The sequence below is a fragment of the Anolis carolinensis genome, chromosome 4, assembly GCF_035594765.1.
Source record: "Anolis carolinensis isolate JA03-04 chromosome 4, rAnoCar3.1.pri, whole genome shotgun sequence".
In the NCBI taxonomy this organism is placed as follows: Eukaryota; Metazoa; Chordata; class Lepidosauria; order Squamata; family Dactyloidae; genus Anolis; species Anolis carolinensis.
In genome coordinates this window covers 169955184-169979988 of record NC_085844.1, presented here as the reverse complement: position 1 = coordinate 169979988, position 24805 = coordinate 169955184, and the positions used below count along the sequence as shown (strand labels likewise).

Here is a 24805-nt window from a genome sequence, read left to right as displayed (position 1 = left end):
CGTTGTGCCATCTTTACAGTTCTGAAAAGACTCATTTTGCATAGAATTATGAAAAAATAGCCCCATGTATGATTCCACAGCAAGCTGACTTCAGGAAAGGCAAAAGCTGCACATCACAAGTTTTGAACCTGACTCAGCACATAGAAGATGGTTTTGAAAGGCAGCAGATTACAGGAGCTGTCTTCATAGACTTGTCAGCAGCTTATGACACTGTAAATCATCGCCTTCTCCTGATAAAAACATAATATCACAAAGGACTACGACCTCATCTGATGCATAGGAAATCTGCTACCTCCAGTTTGCCAGTCAAACTGAATTACTATATTGCAAAACAATGTATGTTTAACAAGTGTGTCACAAACATGAAATATCTGGAAAGTTCTGATTTAGAGTATTCATGCCAACAAGGACAGCATAGATATGCATTGTGCTGGTATGAACAAAGACAACTAGTATCTGTGCAATGCAAAAATACAGTAGATTTTCAGTTTACTCAAGCAACCAGTGTGAAGCAAAAAAAAAAAAATCAAAGAAATAACACTTTGAAAACTGAAAACCGTTTTTAGAACATGGTAAAAAGTAAAACTATGTTAGATGAAGTTTGTGTCCTTTTTGGGGGGTCTTAACATGATTCTCAGTATTAATATCAAGTCAATAGAAAGTTTATAGTATGGGGTTATTATTAGTGTTATATTATTATTAGTTAGACCTATTTTTATTAGTAACTCTCAAACAACAGAAACAACATTGTGTTGCTGTGAGTTTTCCGGGCTGTATGGCCATGTTCCAGAAGTATTCTCTCCTGATGTTTCGCCCACACCTATGGCAGGAATCCTCAGAGGTTGTGAGGTCTGTTGGAAACTAGGCAATGGGGCTTATATATAACTGTGGAAAGTCCAGGGTGGGAGAAAGAACTCTTCTCTGTTGGAGGCAAGTGTGAATGGTGCAATTGCCCACCTTGATTAGCATTGAATGGCCTTTTAGCTTTAAGGTCTGTCTGCTTACTGCCGGGGGAATCAAGGAACATGAAGGCACTGCAGACTAATTCAGTCAGAGAAGTCAGCCATAGCAGAGCACTTGATGAACCAATCTGGACACAGCATATTATTTGAGAACACAGAAATGCTGGACCACTCTCACAACCACCAGGTCAGGCTACACAGAGAAGCCATTAAAATACACAAGCATGTGGACTATTTCAACAGAAAGGAGGAAACCATGAAAATGAATAAAATGTCCAGGGTGGGAAAAAGAACTCTTGCCTGTTTGAGGCATGTGTGAATGGTGCGATTAGACACCCTGATTAGCATTGAATGGCCTTGCAGCTTCAAAGTCTGGCTGCTTCCTGCCCGGGGGGGGGGGATCCTTTGTGGGATGCAATTAGCTGGCCCTGATTGTTTGTTGTCTGGAATCCCCATGTTTTATCTGGCACCTACCCATTAGCATGGGTTTCCAGTTAACAGACATCCTATGGTATATAGATTAATCGCTTGATTCTGCTTGAGTTTGCATCATTTTTTAAAAGAAGGTACTTAAAAGTTGTTGTATGTCTTTCGGGCTGTGTGGCCATGTTCCAGAAGTATTCTCTCTTGACGTTTCACCCACATCTATGGCAGGCATCCTCAGAGGTTGTGAGGTATGGATATACCTCACAACCTTTCCTTGCCTAGTTTAACAACAATTTCCTTACCTAGTTTATCCATACCTCACAACCTGCCATAGATGTGGGTGAAACGTCAGGAGAGAATACTTCTGGAACATGGCCACACAGCCCGAAAGACATACAACAACCCTGTGATCCCATGAAAGCCTTCAACAATACTTAAAAGTTGTTTCTAAAATAATAGAATCGAATGCATATGGAGTTCTATGAACACATGCTAATTATTTATTCAACATGCATAAGCCACCTTTGTTGTACAGCAGGCATGGGCAAACTTGGGCCCTCCAGGTGTTTGGGACTTGAAGTCCAAAACATCTGGAGGGCCCAGTTTGCCCATGCCTGCTGTACAGGATTGTTTCCCAAACCTTTTGTTTATAGACTCAAACTCCCAGAAGCCTCAGCCAGCTTGGTCAATGGCAAGGCATTCTGGGAGCTGAAGTCCACAGCATCTGACATACCAAAGTTTGAGGAATGCGACGTTGTCTTATTTTCCCTGGATCTATTTCCGGAGGGGCGTTTTTGGGTAAAGCCTTTTTTTATTTTGAGGAGGCTGCCTATGCCAACGCCGACCTCAAAGGTAGGGAGAGAGGGAGAGAGAAAAGACTGTTTGCTTGCGCGCAGGCGCACACACGCCTATTAAGCAACGGGGAAGCTACTAGGCATGCGCCCTGCCAGAGGAGGCGGGTCCAGGAAGCAGGCCCATTCAGCTCCCTTTCCGTTCCTGTCAGTCTCGGTGAGTTCGAGGAATGTCCGAGGGGTGGGAAATGGGCTGCGAGTCCCAGGCTATACTATACAGGCATGGGCAAGCTTGGGCCCTCCGGAGGTTTTGGACTTCAACCCCCACCATTCCTAACAGCCTCAGGCCCCTTCCTTTTCTCCCTTCAGCCGCTTAAGCGTCTGAGGGGAGAAAAGGAAGGAGCCTGAGGCTGTTAGGAATGGTGGGGGTTGAAGTCCAAAACCTCTGGAAGGCCTAAGTTTGCCCATGCCTGGATTTTCTTCATTCTTTTCCATTGAAAGTTTTATTTCTCTTTCCAAGAACTCTTTATTTCTCTCAGGAAGAATGTATTGTGTCAGCTCACTCATAAACAGGTAGGGTGTCCTTTCTCCTAAATATTTGGGACTAAAAAGTACTTGCATCTATCTATCTATCTATCTATCTATCTATCTATCTATAATGATGATGATAATACATTTTATTTGTTACCCACCTCTCCTTAGCGCAACACAATTAAAGCACATCACTGTAAAGCACATTTAAACACACCACCACCAAATATATACAATAGAGTCTGACTTATCCAACACTCGCTTATCCAACATTCTGGATTATCCAATGCATTTTTGTAGTCAATGTTTTCAATACATTTGATATTTTGGTGCTAAATTCGTAAATACAGTAATTACTACATAGCATTACTGCCTATTGAACTACTTTTTCTGTCAAATTTGTTGTATAACATAATGTTTTGGTGCTTAATTTGTAAAATCATAACCTAATTTGATGTTTAATAGGCTTTTCCTTAATCCCTCCTTATTATCCAACATATTTGCTTATCGAACACTCTGCCGGCCTGTTTATGTTGGATAAATGAGACTCTACTGTATATACAGTCACTCCATGAGTTATGAATATCCGACTTACAAATAACTCATAGTTAAGAGTTTACTTCTTGGGAGGAGAGTAATGTCCAATCTCAATAAAATAGTGAAGAGTAGAGACATTACACTAGCAACAAAGGTCTGCATAGTTAAAGCAATGGTATTCCCTGTAGTAGCCTATGAATGTAAGAGTTGGACCATAAGGAAGGCTGAGCAAAGGAAGATAGACGCTTTTGAACTGTGGTGTTGGAGGAAAATTTTGAGAGTGTCTTGGATCGCAAGAAGATCCAACCAGTCCATACTCCAGGAAATAATGCCTGGCTGCTCACTGGAGGGAAGGATATTAGAAGCAAAGATGAAGTACTTTGGCCACATCATGAGAAGACGGGAAAGCTTGAAGAGGATATTGATGCTGGGGAAAATGGAAGGAAAAAGGAAGAAGGGCCGACCAAGGGCAAGATGGATGGATGGTATCCTTGAAGTGACTGGCTTGACCTTGAAGGAGTTGGGCGTGGCCACAGCCGACAGGGAACTCTGTGTGCTGGTCTATGAGGTCATGAGTCGGAAGCGACTGAACAAATAAACAACAAAAAACATAGTTAAGAATGGGGTGAGACAACAGAAGGGAAATTTACTCCTGAAATAGTTACCATGGGAAAAAGGTGTTTCCATTTAAGTTCCCCAATCTTTGTTTCCACAACAAGCCACAGTTTTCAAAATCCAATTCTCACCAGGACAGAAAGTGAGGTAAAATCTTCTGAACAGAAGCACAGACTGAAAAACAAACACCACAGGGGTGTTAACCCTTCCCTATGCTATCCAAAAACTAAGATATATATTTAGCTGGAGTTACTTTAAAAAGATAACTGTTCCGACTTACATACACATTCAACTTAAGAACAAGCCTTGTTCGTAACTTATGGACTGCCTTTAATAATAATAATAATTTGTTTTTTCATGATCTCCAAATTGAAAGAACAAATTACAGCAACAGCCAGAAAAATTGAAAGATATGAAGCCAGAATCATCCAGTACAGACAAAATCAACTGTTTCAGTCAGACCAAAGACGGTTCTACCAGAGTCTGAACCAAACAACAGACACAGTAACCATAAAGCCAGAGAAAACTGCAACAACGAAGTTCTGGAAAGAGCTTTGGGAAAATAATAAGAACTACAACAAAAACGCTGGGTGGATAAAGGAGTTTGAAGGAAAATTCTCACAGAACGAAATGGAACAGATGGAAATAACAGCTGAACTGATCAGCAAACGAGTGCAAAAAGTCAAGAACTGGACATCGCCTGGTAGTGATCAACTTCATGGATTTTGGCTCAAACATGTGATTACTTTACATGGAAAAATGGCCCAACAATTCAATGAGATGCTGCAGAAAGGAAGTATCAGTGAATGGTTAACAACTGGAAGAACATACCTGATACAAAAGGATCCAGCAAAAGGAGCAGCACCAGGAAACTACAGGCCAATAACGTGTCTGCCCACTATGTTTAAACTACTGACTGGCATCATAGCTGACAGAATTCAAGACTATCTTGAAGAGAAAAACATCTTGCCGGATGAACAGAAAGGCAACAAAAGCAGAGGCACAAAAGACCAGTTATTAATTGACAAAATGATTCTGGAGAACTGTTAAAGCCAAAAAGCTAATCTTCACATGACGTGGATTGACTACAAAAAGGCCTTTGACTCACTCCCACACACCTGGATCATCAAGTGCCTGGACGCCATCGGGATTAGTAAATACGTTGGCACCTTTATTGAAAACATGATGGAGCACTGGAAAACTGAACTGTTCGTTGGAAATGAAAGCTATGGACTTGTCAACATCAGAAGAGGAATTTTCCAGGGAGACTCATTGTCCTCTCTGTTTTTCATTATTGCCATGATCCCTCTGTCAACAATCTTACAAAAAACAAATCTCGGCTATCAAGCATCTAAGAAATCTCACAGAATTTCGCATCTGATGTACATGGATGACCTGAAGCTGTATGGGAAAACGGAAACTGAAATCCAGTCTCTGACTAACACAGTCTGAATTTTTAGCACTGATATCAGCATGGAGTTTGGCTTGGACAAATGTTCGACAGTGGCATTGAAAAAAGGAAAAATCATTGAAAGTGAGGGCATAAATATGCCTAATGGCCAAAAAATAAAGTATCACCAGCTAGAGGCCTATAAATATCTGGGCATATTACAGCTGGACAACATCAAGCATGAACATGTGAAAACTGTGGTCAGCAAAGAATACACACAAAGGGTCAGAAAAATTCTCAAAAGCAAGTTCAATGGAGGCAACACCATCAAGGCCATACCTGTCATAAGATATACTGCTGGCATCATAAACTGGACATAGATGGAACTGGACAATTTGGACAGAAAAACAAGAAAACTCATTACCATTCATTATTCACTGCACCCTCACAGTGATGTTGACTGGCTATATCTGCCTAGAAGATCAGGGGGCAGAGGACTCTTACAAGTAAAACAAGCAGTCAAAGAAGAAGAACATGCCCTGGCAGAATATGTAAAGCAAAGTGAAGAACCTGCTTTGATTGAAGTCAAAAATCAGAAACTCCTCAAAGCACAGCAGACAAAAAACCAGTACAAGAAAACCACACTACAAACTAGAGCTGACAGCTGGCACAACAAAACATTGTATGGAAAGTTCCTTGACAAAATTGAAGGAAAAGCTGATAAGGAGAAGACCTGGCTATGGCTCACGAATGGGACCCTGAAGAAGGAGACAGAAGGCTTGATCCTTGCAGCCCAGGAGCAAGCCATCAGAACAAATGCAATTAAGGCCAAGATCAAAAAATCAGCTGATGACCCAAAATGCAGACTGTGCAAGGAAGCTGACGAAACCATTGATCATATCCTCAGCTGCTGTAAGAAAATCGCACAGACAGACTACAAACAGAGGCACAACTATGTGGCCCAAATGATTCATTGGAACTTATGCCTCAAGTACCACCTCCCAGCAGCAAAGAACTGGTGGGATCACAAACCTGCAAAAGTATTGGAAAATGAGCACGCAAAGATACTGTGGGACTTTCGAATCCAGACTGACAAAGTTCTGGAACACAACACACCAGACATCACAGTTGTGGAAAAGAAAAAGGTTTGGATAATTGATGTTGCCATCCCAGGTGACAGTCGCATTGACGAAAAACAACAGGAAAAATTCAGCCGCTATCAGGACCTCAAGATTGAACTTCAAAGATTCTGGCAGAAACCAGTGCAGCTGGTCCTGGTGGTGATGGGTACACTGGGTGCCGTGCCAAAAGATCTCAGCTGGCATTTGGAAACAATTGACAATATTACGATCTGCCAACTGCAAAAGGCCACTCTGCTGGGATCTGCGCGCATCATCCGAAAATACATCACACAGTCCTAGACACTTGGGAAGTGTTTGACTTGTGATTTTGTGAAACAAAATCCAGCATATCTATCTTGTTTGCTGTGTCATAGTAAAATAATAATAATAATAATAATAATAATAATAATAATAATAATAATAATAATAATGTATACGCCTTGAGGTGTGGTACAACACAGTTAAAACTGACAGATAAAACACAACATTATTTAAATGCATATACCAAAATACATACAAAAAAGATCAACACTTAGTGCAAAAAGTGGCTGTCCATATCCCTGACAACATAGTCCATACCATAAATAATTGCTGCTATATTACTGCAGCTGGTGTATCCCTTATCTATAGAACAGCGATAGAAAGTCACCAGCAGTTTTTAAATCAGTTGTTGGTTCCTTAGGAGTCTCAAGTAGTACAGTCTCTGTGGGCCCTCTTAACCAACGCTGCCATATAAACGCCTCAGGTCAGATCCTCCTTAATTGTGATCCTCAGGAATTTAAAACTAGCCACCCACCCTTTATTGATATTACTGATATTAAGAACCAGATTATTGTCCCTGCACCACAGAAGCAGCTGGTCCACTTCATCCCAATAGGCAGGCTCATTGCCTTCAGAAATAAGCCCCATCATAGTTGTATCATATGCAAATTTGGTAATGATATTGCTATGGTGGGCAGGGGAGCATGGGTATAAAACAGAGGATTCAACACACAGCCCTGTGGTGTCCCGATGTTGATAGTGATAGCTGACAGGGTATGATTACCTAATCTAACCCTCTGGGAACGTCCAGACAAGAATTATGTTTCATACACTTTATACACATAGGTAAATGTTTGCACAATGTTTGTAATAATGTTGTGTATGGAATAAAGTTTGTTTAAAGCAAACCATCAGAAAGCAAAGGTGTCAGTCTCTCTGCCACCCAGATAGACAATTTTGGAATATTTGGAATTTAGAATTATAGATAAAAGAGATGCTAGACCTATAAGGTTTTCAAAAGTTTTCCCCTGATATTAAGTCTAGTCGTGTCCGACTCTAGGAGTTGGTGCTCATCTCTATTTCTAAGCCGAAGAGCCGGCATCTGTAGACACCTCCAAGATCATGTGGCCAGCATGACTGCATCGAACACCGCTACCTTCCCACCAGAGCAGTACCTATTGATCTACTCACATTTGCATGTTTTTGAAGTGCTAGGTTTACAGAAGCTGGGGCTAACAGTGGGAGCTTACTCCACTCCCTGGAATTAAACCACTGACCTTTCGGTCAGCATGCTCAGCAGCTCAGCAGTTTAACCCGCTGCCCCATCGGGGAGGGGGGGCGGCTCCTGCTAGACCTATAACTTTACTGTATATTAAGATGTAGGTTCGGTTTTTGAGTGTGTTCTGAATGGTGACATTAAGGTCACTGTCACCAGCCCCATATAACTCATCCTGTGTCAGAACATAACAATGTTGCTGCTAAAATACCAGACAATTTGACATAACCAGAAACTAAAAAAACAACTAAGCAATAACGATAATAGCAGAGTGTGCTTGTAGTGTGTGCATGCCACATGATTTGAAGCATCACTAATTGGGTAATAATGACAACTCTCCAAAGTGCATGCACATTAGAAGATTTCAAAAGCAAATTAGCATGGTGTTTTAGCCTTGTGGGCATATACAATATAGTAGAGTCTCACTTATCCAACATTTGCTTATCTAACGTTCTGGATTATCCAACACATTTTTGAAGTCAATGTTTTCAATACATTGTGATATTTTGGTGCTAAATTTGTAAATACAGTAATTACTACATAGCATTACTGCGTATTGAACTACTTTTTATGTCAAATTTGTTGTATAACCTGATGTTTGGGTGCTTAATTTGTAAAACCATAACCTAATTTGATGTTTAATAGGCATTTCCTTAATCCCTCCTTATTATCCAACATATTCGCTTATCCAACATTCTGCTGGCCCATTTATGTTGGATAAGTGAGACTACTGTATATGTAAACTTATGAAAATAGTTTTTTGGTTATAGCTATCTACAGGGATATTTTTAGAAAAATTAATACATTTCTGTTGAAACCTGCAAAAAAATATAGACAGTCATTCCGATGTTGCATCTTCTGATAGTATCACCCGATGTGGTTCACACATACTCCACACTCCTAGTGGCATCTCTGAATATTAATTTTTAGACCAGTAATATGCGAACTATTAAAACACACATTGATATCAAGTTTTTGGGCATGTGCAGAGTTCAATTGATTTACAAATCAATTATCATCAATGGGCACTGAACATTCTCAATCCTGAACACATTCTTCTGTGTTTGGGCAAGCCAGTGTGGCATCTAAAAATTTTGCATTTCCTTACATCTGGCATAGCCATTCTTCCAGTGTTAAAGAATAATGCAGATTTTTAAATTTCTGTTAAATGGCAATTCTGCAGAGGCAATTCTGTTGAAGATCTGCTTTGGATTGTATGCCTGCCTGATGATTTGAGGGCTTTTCATATTTAGCACTATGGGTGCATGTACATTGTAGAATGAATGCAGTTTGACACCACTTTAACTGCCATGGCTCAAGGCTATAGGATCATGGGAGTTTTGGTTTTAAAAAGCATGTAGCCTTTTCTGCCAAAGAGTGCTGGTACTTCACCAACTACAAATCCCTTGTTTCCATAGTCTTGAGCCATGGCAGTTAAAATGGTGTCCAACTTCACAAATTCTACATCGTATATATATCTTATGATTCCACTTAGCTGTCATGGTTCGATACTATGGAATAGTGGTATTTGCAGTTTAGGGAAGAGTATTTAGAGCTGTCAGACAAATATAATGCCTCGGCAAACTACAATCCCCAGGATGCTGCCATGGCAATTAAATTGGACTATAGTTCTATAATTGTTTGATGTAAAAGGGCCCTTACAGGGATAATTCAGTTGTCAGGTGTTTTTCTTTTAGATAACTCTTTTTTGGAATAAATGTTGTTTTTACTAATTTCTGAATGGTTTTTTTCCCTTATTTTTAGGCATGTTAGAGCTGTTTAACACATTACAATAAAGCAATATACAGTTAGCTTGGAAGCTGCAGTGTTTCATGTCTTCTTATAAACCCACATGATGTATTTTCAAAAAGACAGCTGTGTTAGTCTGTTTAAAGAGGAGCACATTTATTATACCATAACTATAAAAAGTATGATGTTCAAGGACTGTAGGCAACAGCATGGGGAGTTATGCAGAATTTCAGGTGTTGTAGGTACAGTAGAATCTCACTTATCCAAGCCTCGCTTATCCAAGCTTCTGGATTATCCAAGCCATTTTTGTAGTCAATGTTTTCAATATATCGTGATGTTTTGGTGCTAAATTCGTAAATACAGTAATTGCAACATAACATTACTGCGTATTTTTCTGTCAAATTTGTTGTATAACATGATGTTTTGGTGCTTAATTTATAAAATCATAACCTAATTTGATGTTTAATAGGCTTTTCCTTAATGCCTCCTTATTATCCAAGATATTCGCATATCCAAGCTTCTGTCGGCCCGTTTAGCTTGGATAAGTGAGACTCTACTGCAGGGGTCCTCAAACTTTTTAAGTGGAGGGCCGATTCACAGTCCCCCAGACTGTTGGGGGGCCAGACTATGAAACAGTCCAAAATTAGGATTGTTGTTGTTGAGTGCCTTCAAGTCATTTCAGACTTAGGTCAACCCTAAGTCTAAAGTTTAGGACAGGGGCCAGATAAATGAGGCCTTAGTTTGGGGACCCCTGATCTAGATGATCTCAAGACCATAGGTAAGCAATGAGACCTCCAAAATCCATCCAGATGGTCTCATAAGACCATCAGTAAGGAAAGAAACCATCTAGATGATCTCATAAGGCCATCAGAAGACTATAGATAGGGAAAGGGACCTCAAATACTATTGAGATAGTCTCATATGACCACAGGTAAGGAAAGTGACCCCCAAAAGCCATCTAGATGGTCTCATAAGGCCATAGCTAAGCAAAGAGACCTTCAGAGACCATCTAGATCAGGGGTCCCCAAACTTTTAAAACAGGGGGCCAGTTCACGATCCTTCAGACCGTTGGAGGGCCAGACTATAGTTGGCCACCAAGCAATAATAATTAATTAATAACAATAATAACAACAACAACAATAACAAAGAGAGTTGGAAGAGACCCTTTGGGCCATTGAGTCCTGGCCACCCAGCCTCAATGTTAATAATAATAATAATAATAATAATAATAATAATAATAATAATAATAATAAAGAGGGTTGGAAGAGACCCCTTGGGCCATTTAGTCCAACCCCCTTCTGCCTCTGTGCACCAAAAGCACAAGCAAAGCATCTCTGAAAGATGGCCACCCAGCCTCAATGTTAATAATAATAATAATAATAATAATAATAATAATAAGAGACGAAGAGACCCCTTGAGTCATTTAGCCCAACCCACTTTTGCCCTTGTGCCGTGGGGGCCGGATAAATAGCTTCGATGGGCCGCATCCAGCCCCCGGGCCTTAGTTTGGGGACCCCTGATCTAGATGATCTCATAAGACCACAGCTAAGCAAAGAGACTTCCAAAGACCAGGTAGACTTAGGTCAACCCTAAGTCTAAAGTTTAGGACAGGGGCCAGGTCAATGACCTTGGAGGGCCGCATCCGGCCCCCGGGCCTTAGTTTGGGGACCCCTGCTCTACTGTATAACACACGTTTGAGTGAATTCAAAGGGATGCTCAATACAGAACATATTGACAGAAGGTATCAACTGTTGTTTGCAATAAACCCCCAAACATTAGACAGATCAATTGCCAAAATTACCTAGTGTTAGCTGTGTAGTGAATTAAGTAGTGGAATTATCTCAGATTGTATCTTCTGAATTTCTTGACTTACCTTTGCTCTACAAGAGCTACTTTAAGGTAAGTGTCCAGAGGAGGTTGAAGTATTCTGCCACTGGTTTTTGTGAGCACTTCTATTTGTTTGTCTATTGTGTATCCATTTATTTTTCTGCAGTGATTGATCTGTGTGCAGATTCCAACATTACACTGGAAGATGAGCAAGTGAATTACTGTATATACTCATGTATAATTCAACCTCATGTATAAGTCAAGGGCAGGTTTTGAGGCCCAAAATATGGATGTTTTGATATAATTGGTGGATGATTGAGGGTCATTTTATGGAGAGGGGAAAGCACCAATGCCACTTCAGAGGCTCAGCCACTTCTTTTAGGTTCTTCTGGGACAGACTAAATCTACTTAAAGAAGAGGATGTTTCCTTTTTTTGATAAGAGTTAAGGTGCAATACTCACATAGATCAATGGATCATTTGACACAGGCTTTTAGGGTTAATTTTTGACTAAAATTTCAAGACTTATTCTTGAGTATATACGATAGCCCCCATTATTGTGGGTGACATTAGTTGCACCTGTGATGATGTTCCAAAAATAGGTTTCAGTAAAGAGATAACATTTGTGTATGTAGCAGGGCTTCTTATAATAGCGACGTCACTGTTGTAAGAAAATAGTTGTTTCGAGGGGAGTCTTTTGTAAGCAAAATGAAGCCTACCACCCAGCTAGAAACCACAACACACACAAGGAAACAAACACAGGACACAGATGCCAACTTTGAACCCATATGTCCTCTAACATGTAGCTCATCCTATAATAATTTTTAGATCATAGTAGGACTCTGACATTTCATGATTCTATGTTTACAAATGTGTGTTTGTCACTTTTTCATATTTTGCTTTATACCTAAGTGTATAAAAGTGATTTTTAACAGAAAAAAGCAGACTTTCTGGAATAAAATAAAACGTTTTGCCAAATTTCATTAATGCTTTCAACTGGAAGCATTGTCCCAACAATCGAAGGGATAAATATTGAGTCACTACTCTGTTTTGAAAGATACCTCCAGTATGTAAGTAAACTATGTGGACTTTAGAGACAAAAAGTGTGTGGAATCATTGTTTCTGTTCTTGTTTCAAGGTGCCTTCTGATGTGTGAAGACCAGCTATGGAAAAATGGAGCTCAATGACAATTATTGTGTTATTAGGACTTATTATCCGTTGGACTGTGTCCCTTGGTTCTTATTCAGGTACTTCATATTCAAAATGTGTCTGAAATAGTACTCGGGGATAATTCTTTTGTGGAAGTTTCAATTATGAAATATATCTGGGAAGGGAATGTATATTGTATATTGTAGCCATAGCACTGAAAATCCCATTACCCCAGCCATTCTAGTCATTACTCAGAGACCAGCAGTATTTGGAGGGTCACACATTTTTCATTCCCGACCTCTAAGGTAGTTTATCCTCCATAGCTGCCCCAGGCTCTGGAATTCCCTTCTCAGAAATGTTAGGCTGGCATCATCTCTATTTTTTTGAACCCCCTTCATATGCTAAAGCCAGAAAACCCAGATTTTTCCTACATCTGGGCTTTATCACATATGCGTCACACAAAATAACATATGATACCAAGCAGATAATAAAGAGGTGTCTTCTCTCTACTTGCCCTCTGGCTGTTTGTACAGCAGGCAATAAAAGCTTAGATTAAACCCAAGTTTGCTATATATAAAGTGTTAATGAGTTGTGCTACTCTAGCAAAGCTTTGTTTCCATGCACAGCAGTGTTTTAATATTAAGTTGCAACCATTATCTAATTATAATGCCAACACTAACAATTTTAAAAGATAACTATCAAGTACATCCCAGAAACAAACGTTCAACTTATTGAAAGGCTAAGCTCAGTTTTTGTAGTTGCCTATTTTGCAACTTGTACTGTATTTTTAAGCTTGCTTTTAGTAAAAGTGTAACTGACCTACTCATTACCTATTACTCATTTTTCACATTTAAGAATAATGAAATTGATGAATAATTACAAAGTAATGGTTTGTCATAAGAAGCCTATGTTACACACCATTAATTCTGTATGTTTACTGGATAGAAAACGGGCTAGAAATGTCCTGGCATTTGCCCGATCACTTTAAATCTTACTTTGTGTACCTAGTAAGTAAGTAACTTTATTTTTCTATCCTGCCTCCATCTCCCGGCTGGGGCTCGGGGCGGCTAACATGGGACAAAAGCCCGAAAATACAAACAGGTAGAACAGTTAAAACATGTTACAATAAAAATACAGTAAAATCAACAATTATACAAACAGTTACCTTAAGCAAAACAATGCAATAGACCATCAAAACTCAGTTAACAACTAAAATCAGATTAAAATAAAATAGAATAATGGATCAACCAGGTTGGTGGAGGGGATAACATGAAGGGGCCTCTTGAACTAAAGTGCAAAAATATAGTTCTAAAGTGCTTGGGGCCAAGGACAAAGTGCAAATGTTTCTAGACCGATGGAGTGGGAGACGGACATCCAAATTATTATGGAAAAAGGGACCTGTGCGGAGAAAGGAGTATTAATGTACATTTTGGTATTGGGGACTGATTTATTCAAAAGCGCAGCTAAAAAGCCAAGTTTTAGCTGCTTTTTAAAAGAGGCAAGGGTGGGTGTCTGCCTGCTCTCCCCTGGGAGGGAGTTCCAAATCCAGGGGGCAACTACTGAGAAGGTCTGCTCTCCCGTCCCCGCCAACCGAGTCTGCGATAAAGGCGGGAGCGAGAGAAGGGCCTCCCCGGATGAACGAAGAGGTAGTGCAGGTTCATAGAGGGAAACATGGTCACGAAGGTAGGCAGGTCCCAAACTGTTTAGAGTTTTATAGGTAAGAACCTGCACCTTGAATTGGGACCAGAAGATAATCAGCAGCCAGTGGAGCTCCTTAAACAGGGGAGTTGGTCTCTCCCTGTAATTCACCCCCGTTAGCAGTCTGGCTGCCGAACGTTGGACTAATTGTAGTTTCCGGGCTGTCTTCAAGGGCAACCCCACGTAGAGTGCATTGCAGTAGTCCAGTCTACAGGTGACTAAGGCGTGGACCACTGTGGCCAAGTCAGACTTCTCGAGGTACGGTCGCAGCTGGCGCACAAGTTTTAATTGTGCAAAGGCCCTCCCGGCCACCGCCTACACCTGAGCATCAAGTGACAGCGCCGAGTCAAGGAGGACCCCCAAGCTGCGGACCTGCACCTTTAAAGGGAGTGCGACCCCGTCAAACACAGGTTGCCACCCTATGCCCCAATCAGACTTGCGACTGACCTCGAGGACCTCTGTCTTGTCAGGATTAAGCTTCAGCTTGTTTGCCCTCACCCAGGCCATCACAGCGGCCAGGCACTGGTTCAGTATCCAAGGGGCTTCCTTGGAAGTAGGTGGAAATTAGTAGGAAAGTTGAATGTCATCTGCATAGAGATGGCACCCAACTCCAGAACTCCGGATGACCTCTCCCAGCGGTTTCATGTAGATGTTAAAGAGCATGGGGGATAAAATGGAACCTTGTGGGACCCCACAGGTCAATGGCCAGGGGTCCGAGCAGTTATCCCCCAGCTTCACCAACTGGGAATGGCCCTCCAAGAATGACTGGAGCCACTGGAGCGGAGTGCCTCCAAAGCCCATCCCGGAGAGCCATCCCAGGAGGATATCATGGTTGATGGTATCGAAAGCTGCTGAGATGTCCAAGAGAACCAGAAGGGACACACTCCCCCTATCTAGTTCTCTGTAGAGGTCATCCACCAAGGCGACAAAAGCTATCTCAGTACTGTGACCAGGCCTTAAACCAGACTGTGAATGGTCTAGAAAATTGGTATCTTCCAAGAATCCCTGGAGCTGAGAAGCCACCACCCTCTGTAACACCTTGCCCAAAAAAGGGAGGTTGAAAATCGGCTTATAGTTATTAAGAATGGAGGAGTCAAGGGATACCTTTTTAAATATAGGCCTAATTATTGCCTGTTTCAGGCTAGATGGAAAAATCCCTTGCTCCAACAAAGAATTTCTTATCTTCTCAATCCAAATTACCAGATCTCCCTTGATCAGTTTGATTAACCAAGCGGGGCAAGGGTCAAGAATACAGGTGGTCGCTCTCACCGCTCCAAGGACCTTGTCCACGTCATCGGGTTACACAAGCCGAAACGAATCCATCAAGATCGGACAGACAGATGCCTCAGGCACCTCCTCTGGCATTGCACTAATGCTGACGTCCAATTCAGAGCGTATCCGAGCTACTATCTGCAAAAAAGTGCGCGAGATCGCTGCACTGGGTTGCCGGGTTGTCAGAGGTCTCTTCCCCCACCCCCCCAGGTAGAGGAGCTCCTCAATAACCCGAAACAACTCTGTTGGTCTATTAGCTGCAGACGCTGTGCGGGAAGTCGAGAAAGCCTTTCTGGCTGCTCGCAAAGCTGCGAAGTAGGCCTTAATAGCGGCTCTAGCCCGTGTTCGGTCAGATACCCCACAAGTTCTCCGCCAGCAGCACTCTAGACCCCTTCTCGTTCGCTTCATCACAGCCAGCTCCTCTGTGAACCAGGGAGCCCAAGTGAGTCGGCAAGTTGAGAGGGGATGTTCAGGGGCAATCGTGTCTATCGCCCTGGCCAATTCGCTATTATAGCGATCAACCAAGGCGTCGACAGGATTGTCAGCCTCTATGACAGGAAGATCCCCAAGAGACCTCAGGAAGCCATCTGGATCCATAAGCCTCCTGGGGCAGACCATCTTAATTGGTCCACCACCCCTGCGGATGTTGGCAGTCATGGTTAGTCTTAAGGTAACCAGGTGGACCATGACAATGGAAGAATATTTTGCTCTTCCACCCCAACCACACCACCGTCCGCAATAAAAACTAGGTCAAGAGTGTGACCCGCCTGATGGGTGGGTCCAGATATAACTTGGAACAGTCCCATGGTTGTCATGGCAGCCATGAAGTCCTGTGCTGCACCTGTTAGAGAGGCCTCTGCATAGATGTTGAAATCCCCCAGCACCACCAGGCGCTGGGAGACCAACACCAAGCCAGAGACCACTTCTGCTAGCTCAGGCAGAGAGACTGCTGTGTCACAGGTGTCAAGACCCAGGCTGCAGAGCACCAATAACCATGCGCAGAGGCCAGAAACTATCTAATATCTTTATTAAAGGAATATATAAAGTTAATAAAAACAAGTGAAGAATATAGTTCAGAAGTAGACCTTTCAGGAAAGGTCAAATATAGTCCAGGAAAACAATGTCCAATATGAGATATTAAGGTCCAAAGTTATAATCCAATAACCGAAACACACACCTTGCCAAGCAAAGCGTGGGGAAATGACAGGGTCCTTTAGTACAATGGAGCTTGGCAACAAAGGCTGGAAGCAAACTAGATGCTTGGCAAACAAGGCTTGATACGTGGCAACAAGAGGCAAGAAGCAAGAACGAGGTCCGTGGCAAGATCCGAGGACAAGGCAGGCTTGAAACAGGAACAAGGTCCGAGGGAACTGGAGTAGCGTAGTCCACACACAATCTACTCCCGAAGCTGACGAATTGACTCCGCAAGGATTTCTTTGTGGCAAACACCTATATAGGATCTTGTTTTCCCGCCAAGGAACACTTTCTCTGGGGAACAAGAAACGAAACCTATACTGTGTCCAGATGCATGACTCCTTAAAGTTTCCCAAGGGAAACAGACTTAATCAGCTAATTGTCTGGCAGCTATCCTGGCGCTCCGGCGAGTCGCCTCTCGAGCGCCTCTATCTTGATTATAATAATTCCGGCGAGAAAATGGGGGAGATTTCTGCTCAAGGCTTGTTTGGCTGACTTCTTGTGGGCAAACATCTTGCAGGTGCAAGGGCTCCAAATCTGGCAGAAACGGTGGGAAACCCAAGTTTTCCTCTTCATCTGCCACAATAGTACTAGGAACGGGACTACATGGCCCATGAGTCATCACAACAGGGTGGACGGAACACCAGCAGAATCCCCAAACTGTCCCGGACTCCCACTTTTGGTGGACACACTCAAAACCTGAATATTGCGGAATGGCGCACCTGGCCACAGCGTTGGACTGTCGAAAGACCACCACAACCCCTCCTCCCCACTTCCTGGGCCTGGCCTGCTGGTGCACCCCGAAACCAGGAGGGCACAGCTGGGTGAGATTCACCCCACCCAGCTCGTCCAACCAGGTCTCAGTGATGCAAGCCACATCCGCCTTCTCATCAAGGATTAAATCCTGGACGGACCTGGCATTCAACAGCAGTACCTTAAGCCCGGAGGGTCTGTCATGAGAACTACCACGCCTAACCTTCTGCAGGGTCACAAGAGTTCTGTTGTGCTTCTCCCTGGAATAATGGTGCCCGTTCCTCCCCCTCCCCCACACGACCTCAATCCTTTCCCCCCGGAATCTGTCCCCCTCCCCAAGGGAGCCCGGCAAGGTAGAGCTACCATTTAGAGGGCCTAGTCAGCTCTCTGAAGAAGGAGAGCCGTCTAGGGAACTATCTTGAGTAGTGGCTAGGGATATTTCTTGTGAAAAAAGAATAAGGGAGTCGTCTAGGGTACTGGGTGGACTATTGGGCGGGCTATAACGAAGCAGAGTTTGTGGGCAGGGTTGGGAAATAGAATGGGCAAACTCTTTTAGTCCTTTAAACACAAAGCTTAGTTCTTATAATAAAGCAGTATAAATGTGCTGCTTTGAGGCCCGCTTAGTAATAATTTTAAAAAGTTACACTTTACTGCTCCCTTCCCACCCCCAGAATAAGAGTGTGGAATTATAATTCTCTGCTTTGGAAGTTGTTCCCTACTTCTAACTTAGACTACAATTCTACACACTAGCTGCTTAAAGCCCAATAATTTCAGGGAGATTTAGGTAGCCTAATTATCCAGAACAAAACCCTAAGAGAGTATAGGAAGCACATAGCTAAAATAAAAGGAGTAACTGGTTGGTATCACTGTTGAATTTAATACTTAGTTACTTAGCACCAATGAACTGAGATTCAGATTCTTCTATCTTTGATATATTCCAACCAAGATCTGAAATAGGATCCTAAACTCTAATTCATTTTGCTTGGCTGAACCAGAAAAGAACCCAATAGGGGCTAAAATGCAAATCTGCTTTGTTTCCTGTTCTGAATGTTGAGAATTGTGTGATTTGAAATGACCAAGCTGAGAAAGATTCTAGTGTTACTAACATTTTAGTATTTAGGTGTTAATGCTGTCTCAGAGCCGGTGTGGTGACATTGAGCAAGTCATTCTTTTGCAGCCTCAGAGAAAGCAAAGGCAAGCCCCTTTGCCCAAAACAGGCTCACCTTAGGTTTGCCATAAGTCAGAAATAATTTGAAGGCTCACAACAATACTATCTTAGTGTTGTAGTGATTATTTTTCATGTCAGGAGCGACTGAGAAACTGCAAGTCGCTTCTGGTGTGAGGGAATTGGCTGTCTGCAAGGACGTTGCCCAGGAGATGCCCGGATGTTTGATGTCTTCCGATCCTTGTGGGAAGCTTCTCTCATATCTTCGCATGGAGCTGGAACTAACAGAGGGAGCTAACCCACGCTCACCCCAGGTTGGCTTCGAACCGGCAACCTTCAGGTCAGCAACCCAACCTTCAAGTCAGCAGTCTGCCAGCACAAGGGTTTAAGCCTAGAAAGAAACATCACTGGCACTTTTGCAGCTGTTTCAGTCCCACCAATATGACATGCTCAACTGATGGTAGCAGACAGTTAGTAGAGATCACAGACAAAGAAATCCAGTTGGGCCCTTTTCTTTGTATGGATTTATTGGACCCACAAGCAAAAGTAATAATATGCAGTAACTTATTTGGAATATCTGTGCCATTAATCTTTGCTGTTTTTTCCTCTCTAAATGACTACTGTGAACACTTCTGTTCATAAGGGAACTGATCTTATTGAAAACCTCATATCTGAAGAAAGCCAGACAAAGTTAATTTTGCTGCATGGGGCAGAAAAGCAAATGCAATTGAAAACCACTTTATTCAACAATTATAATAGCTAAAACCAACCAAGTAATTTTTGGATATGAAGCAGATCAATCTAGTGCAAATAACAACAACAACAACAACAACAACAACAACAACTTTATCTCCTGAAGGGACTCGGGGTGGCTTACATGGGGCCAAGCCTGGGTAATTGCAATAGACAGGGGATAGAACACATAAAAATAAAAGTACAAAATTATACACATTAACATAGTAAATTAAAATAGTGACCATAGTATAGTTAAACATAATTTAGACACCAGAGTAAAAGTCATAAAAACAAGCTGGCCCAAAGTGCGCAAAGTGAATGTTGCAAACACGGGTTGAGGTAGATGACTAAAGTGCTACAATCAATAAGAGACTTGGGATGGGGTGGACAGTGGAGCTATTTCCAACTGATGGAATAGAGTAAAATGCATCAGATAAAGTAATGGAATGGAATCTGTCATGAGGATGAAAATTCATTCTCCAAAAGCATTCTGGACATCTCTTTTCACACCTGGTAGCACAAATATAATCATTAGAAATTAAATAACAAGCATTTGCTTCCCTTTGGCGACACTCAAAATCTGCTGCCTGAGTCAGTTGGCAGACTTTTCATAAATGTAGGACTCTCCTTGTCTCTGAAGATTCCTTTTTGTAGAAAATACATGATCCCAATGCTTCACGTTGTATCCTTCTCTGCTGCTTGTACAAATTGTTAAAACATAGATCATATCAAGAAGTATAGATGACTTTTCTATATTTAAAAGAAACTCTTCAATCTCCATGAAGTTAGAGTCAATATCTTAAGAGAAACAACTATGTGCTTTCAATGGACAATCAGAGGAGACAGAGGTGAATAATCTGTATGCCTAGGTTTTCAAGTGATACTGTCACAATTACAACATTCTGTAAAATACTCATTTAAAAATCACTTTAAAACGTTTTATTGATAAAAAATGCATGCACAATTATAAGAGCATATGTCAAAGAGTAGTAACTGGGAGAAAGAATGGCATGAGCCATCATTTTAAAATAATGGCAGAGAAATAGGAGTGAGTAGGGAACAATCCCAATTACTCAAAGTGAAACACAGCTCTGGTAATAAATAATAACAATAACAATTATTATTATTATTAATAATAATAATACCCCGTCCCTCTCCCCGAAGGGACTCAAGGTGGCTTACAACATATAACAAATACAAAAATAGTATAGCAAAAATAATAAACAATAATAAATAAACAGTTATCAACTTAATACAATTTAAAATAACAGGTATCAATAAATAACAATTAAAAGCTAGTTGCCCTTTAAAACAATCTAGATGTATACCACCGTTTAAACCAGTCATTCCTATTATCGAACTATCCACCAGTTATGATTACAGTCTCATGGTCATTCAAGTCCTGTCCAGTAGACACAGTCCAGCCATTCTCATAGGCTTGCTTAAATAGCCAAGTGTTTAGCTCTTTCCTAAAAATTAGCAAAGTGGATGCTTGTCTTATTTCCTTGGGGAGAGCATTACAGAGTTGGGGAGCCACTATAGAGAAGGCCCTCTCCCTCGTCCCCACCAACCTCGCTTGTGAGGGAGGTGGGTTCGAGAGGAGGGCCTCCCCAACAGATCTTAAGGTCCGAGCAGGTTCATAGGGAGAGATCCAGTCACATAAATAGGAAGACCCAAGCCATATAGGGCTTTGTATAACCTGCACTATGAATTGGGTCCGGTAGCAAATTGGTAAACTTAACTCCAGTTTCAGACCAGCATTAGAAAGAGAGACTTGGAGAAGAGCACTATAATATTGCAAATGAGAAAATCATCTATTTATAGAAAGACTAAATGAGAAGAAAACCCTTAACTACTAATGTAAATGTCTGAAAGATGACTGGAAATGTATAGTATTGCACTATATGTATAAGAAAAACAGAGAGAATGGTTTGATTGAGGCAAGCTTGAATGAAGCTGTGGTTCATACTTCATTCTGGATCATATTATCTTTCTGCAGCATTTAGAAATGTGTTTCTGAATGTTAGAAGACTGTAGTTTGGTGAAGCATTAGTGATCTCTGTCTGAGAATTATAACTATAATTTCCTGAAGTGGAAACTCCAAGATGCCATAGGATGGAAGCACATCAACTGTAGTGGGATTATTAAACTATAATTGTGTAGCATCAGAAAGCCCTTTGTATCTGTTTGTTGAGCAAATGAAGTAGAACATTGGTAAAAGAAGCCTTCAAGGCACCAAGTATCCAAATGTCATAGTGAAATATTATTCTTCCTCAAAGACAACCATTATTTTGGGAGGGGGGGGGGGCTCTGTTGTAAATACTGGAAGCACAATATCAAATTGATTTGCAAGCAGTTGACAATCACAATGAAGAAGCTAATGCATGCTGATTTATGCAATTTTACCCCCCCCCCCTTTTTTTTTTTGTAGGTGCAGGGAAGCCACCTATGTATGGGGACTATGAAGCTCAAAGACACTGGCAAGAAATTACCTATAACCTGCCAGTCAAACACTGGTATGTTCTGATTTTGAAAGTGTTTATTTTCCCCTTACATAAGGAAATCTATAAGTCTGGACTGTATATATAGGAAAAATCTAATAGTACAACTCATTCAATAGAACAGCTTACACAGTTTAGTCAAAAGTTGCCGTCATAATATCCAGTGGATCTATTTACAGGCAAATGTGCCAAGTTTCAAATATTTACATTTGTTAAATTATTAAAATCATGTTTATGATTATTATATCTCTATCCTTCATATTATGCCATTACAATTAATAAACTCACATTTGATCGACGTATCTAAACTGTTTGGAAATTTTGTGCACCATAATAAGAGACAAAACACCATACAAAATTCCCATCTCTTTATGCCTTAAAATAATAATGTGATGTACTGCCACTGAAGTTTAGCATACATATAGCAAAATTGATATTTGAAAAAGAGATCCTTATTTCCCAAGTTCAACAATCTTTTACTGTTATTTGTACAGATGGATACAAATGTGAAATCTCTTGGATCTGGAGTTGATGCCAAAGGAGTAATTTCTGATTTATGACATTTTATGTATATTTGTGCCAAGTATTTAGATAGGAACTCTGATACCGTTTATGCCATTGCTTTAGTTTAAAGTGTCTTGAAAGTTTGTACCATTGGAAACAACGATGGAATATATTTGTATTTATATTAATACGCGAGAGCCCAAAAGGGAAAGACAAAGCATGAAATAATCTTTAAAGGAGAATCTGGTACTTAGGATGTATTGAGATTCTCAAAATGCAAAATGATTCAGTTCAGGGTGGAAGACAAAAAGCACAGCATAGCTGCTGTGGAATTAACTATGATAGGACAAGGAGATCTGGGAAGTGGAATTTATAAACATGCTTTGGAAGAGGCTGCCTTAGGAGGGGGAGGACTCTTTGCGGGGGAGGACATTGTGGTTTCTTTCACTACTGCCATCAAATACGAAGATTTTCTATTTCTTTCTGCCACCTAAGGATTTCCACTTTTCTCAACCACTGTCACAAATATGAGGGCTTTCCCTTTATAATCATATCTGCTTCTAATGTGTGGACCTGCTCCTGTCTTATCACTGTGGCCACCAATTGTGATGACCTCTTAGATGCCATTGTGGTTGCTATATGAGATATTATTTATCTTCTATACCCAGCGGACACCACCACTTTTTATTTTAATCTGCTGCTACCACAGACACCATGTCTGAACTCAATTTTGCAATATGTAGCATTCCTGGAGGCAAAAGTATATAATAAAAAACAATGATTTATTAAACAGAATTTGCACGTAACATCACAGATTCATTATTTAATACATCTAAATCACCTTCCACACTCTCTTACTCGGATCTTATAGCTAACCCTGACCATGACTCTCCTACCACTCATATTCCTAAAACCCACTGATTCCTAATCCTGACAGACTACTAATCCTAACCTTGACAGATCCAGTCCTCAATCACTCTGACTTCTGTACTCACCTGCCTTTTCAAAATGCCCTCAGACATCCAACCTACCTTCAGTCCCTCTCAACGTTGCATTCTTTCACTCCATCCAGACAGCCCTTTACCTTATAACATGTAATGCACAGTGCATGCAGAACCATTTTACATTAATAACTAATAAGCAAAGCAAAATTTCCCCCTGAAAAGTTCAGAACGTCACAGGGGGCCATAGGTAGAACAGATGAAACCCCAGTTCTTGGTCTCTCCTGTTAAAAGCAAAGGGCAATAGCAAGAATGGGGAAGGCTTTCTGGGAACTGGGAATTCTTGCCTATAGATAATAACAAATCTTTATTTATATCCCGCTTTTCTCCCAAAAAAAGGACCCAAAGCGGCTAGATAACATGCTGTATCAATGGCATCTTTCAGCGTTAGGTAGCTTGAATATACTGTTGGTAAAGATCCAGGTTATCTGAAGGACTGTATCTCTTTCTATGCACCTGGGAGACATCTGTGATCTACTAGGGAGGGCCTTCTCTTGATCCCACCACCTGATCAAGCACGTTTGGTGGGAACATGGGAGAGGGCCTTTTCCGTAGCTGCTCAGACTGTGGAACTCTCTTCGAAGGGAGACCAGGGTGGCCCCATCCCTGCTGGCCTTCTGCAGACAGGTCACGACCTTCTTCTGCCAGCAGGCATTTGAGAAAGGATAAGGGCCAGGTTTTGGGGAGGTGTGGGTGGGATTGGGAGGAGGGAGGCTGTGAGTTTTAAAGGCTATTTTAAGTGTATGTATTGTATTTTAATCTTACTATTTAACTGTTGTTTTTTTTAACTTTTGTATTGCACTTTTAAAACTTGACTAAGTGTAGGATTGTTAGCGACTTTGAGTCCCCATGGGAAGAAAGGTAGGGTATAAATAAAGTTAATAGTAATAATAATAATAATAATAATAATAATAATAATAATAATAATAATAATGTATTCTTTTCATTAATAAGTAATATAGATATTTAAGCTATGATCAAATTGCAGGGATGTAGTTGTGTTGTCCAAATATTTTGGCAATATGGATAGTGGAGAGGGAAGGATTAATTCAGAATACGTAACTTGTTTGTGAAAGATTAGTAAGAAACTGGAACTTACAAGCAAAGGAACAAAAACTAATGACCATGTGATTGGAACCAAAGACTGCAGTCAGAATAATAGAATCATAGATTTGGGCCATCCAGTCCAACCCCTTGCCAAGAAGCAGGGAAATTGCATTAAAAGCACCCCCGACAAATGGCCACCCAGCCTCTGCTTAAAAGTCTCCAAAGAAGGAGCCTCCACCAGCCTCTGGGCAGAGAGTTCCACTGCCGAACAGCTCTCACAGTGAGGAAGTTCTTCCTGATGT

General features: G+C 41.2%; 1 protein-coding gene across 10 annotated transcripts in view; it reads left to right on the top strand.

Moving 5' to 3' along the window:
• The first annotated feature begins 2240 nt into the window (after positions 1–2240).
• The window catches only part of alg6 (ALG6 alpha-1,3-glucosyltransferase), a 72814-nt gene continuing 50249 nt past the window's right edge, over positions 2241–24805 (top strand). For 4 of the 10 annotated variants that reach the window (XM_062978237.1, XM_008109330.3, XM_062978235.1 and 1 more), the window contains exons 1-3: positions 2242–2396; positions 12623–12731; positions 21882–21966. In XM_062978237.1, the coding sequence (XP_062834307.1) occupies positions 12650–12731; positions 21882–21966 (167 nt within the window). In that variant the 5' untranslated portion in view covers positions 2242–2396; positions 12623–12649. Of the gene's footprint in view, positions 2397–2602; positions 2753–7559; positions 7570–12621; positions 12732–21881; positions 21967–24805 lie in introns of those variants that run through there. The other 6 variants (XM_062978230.1, XM_062978231.1, XM_062978232.1 and 3 more) reach the window with 6 other exon arrangements.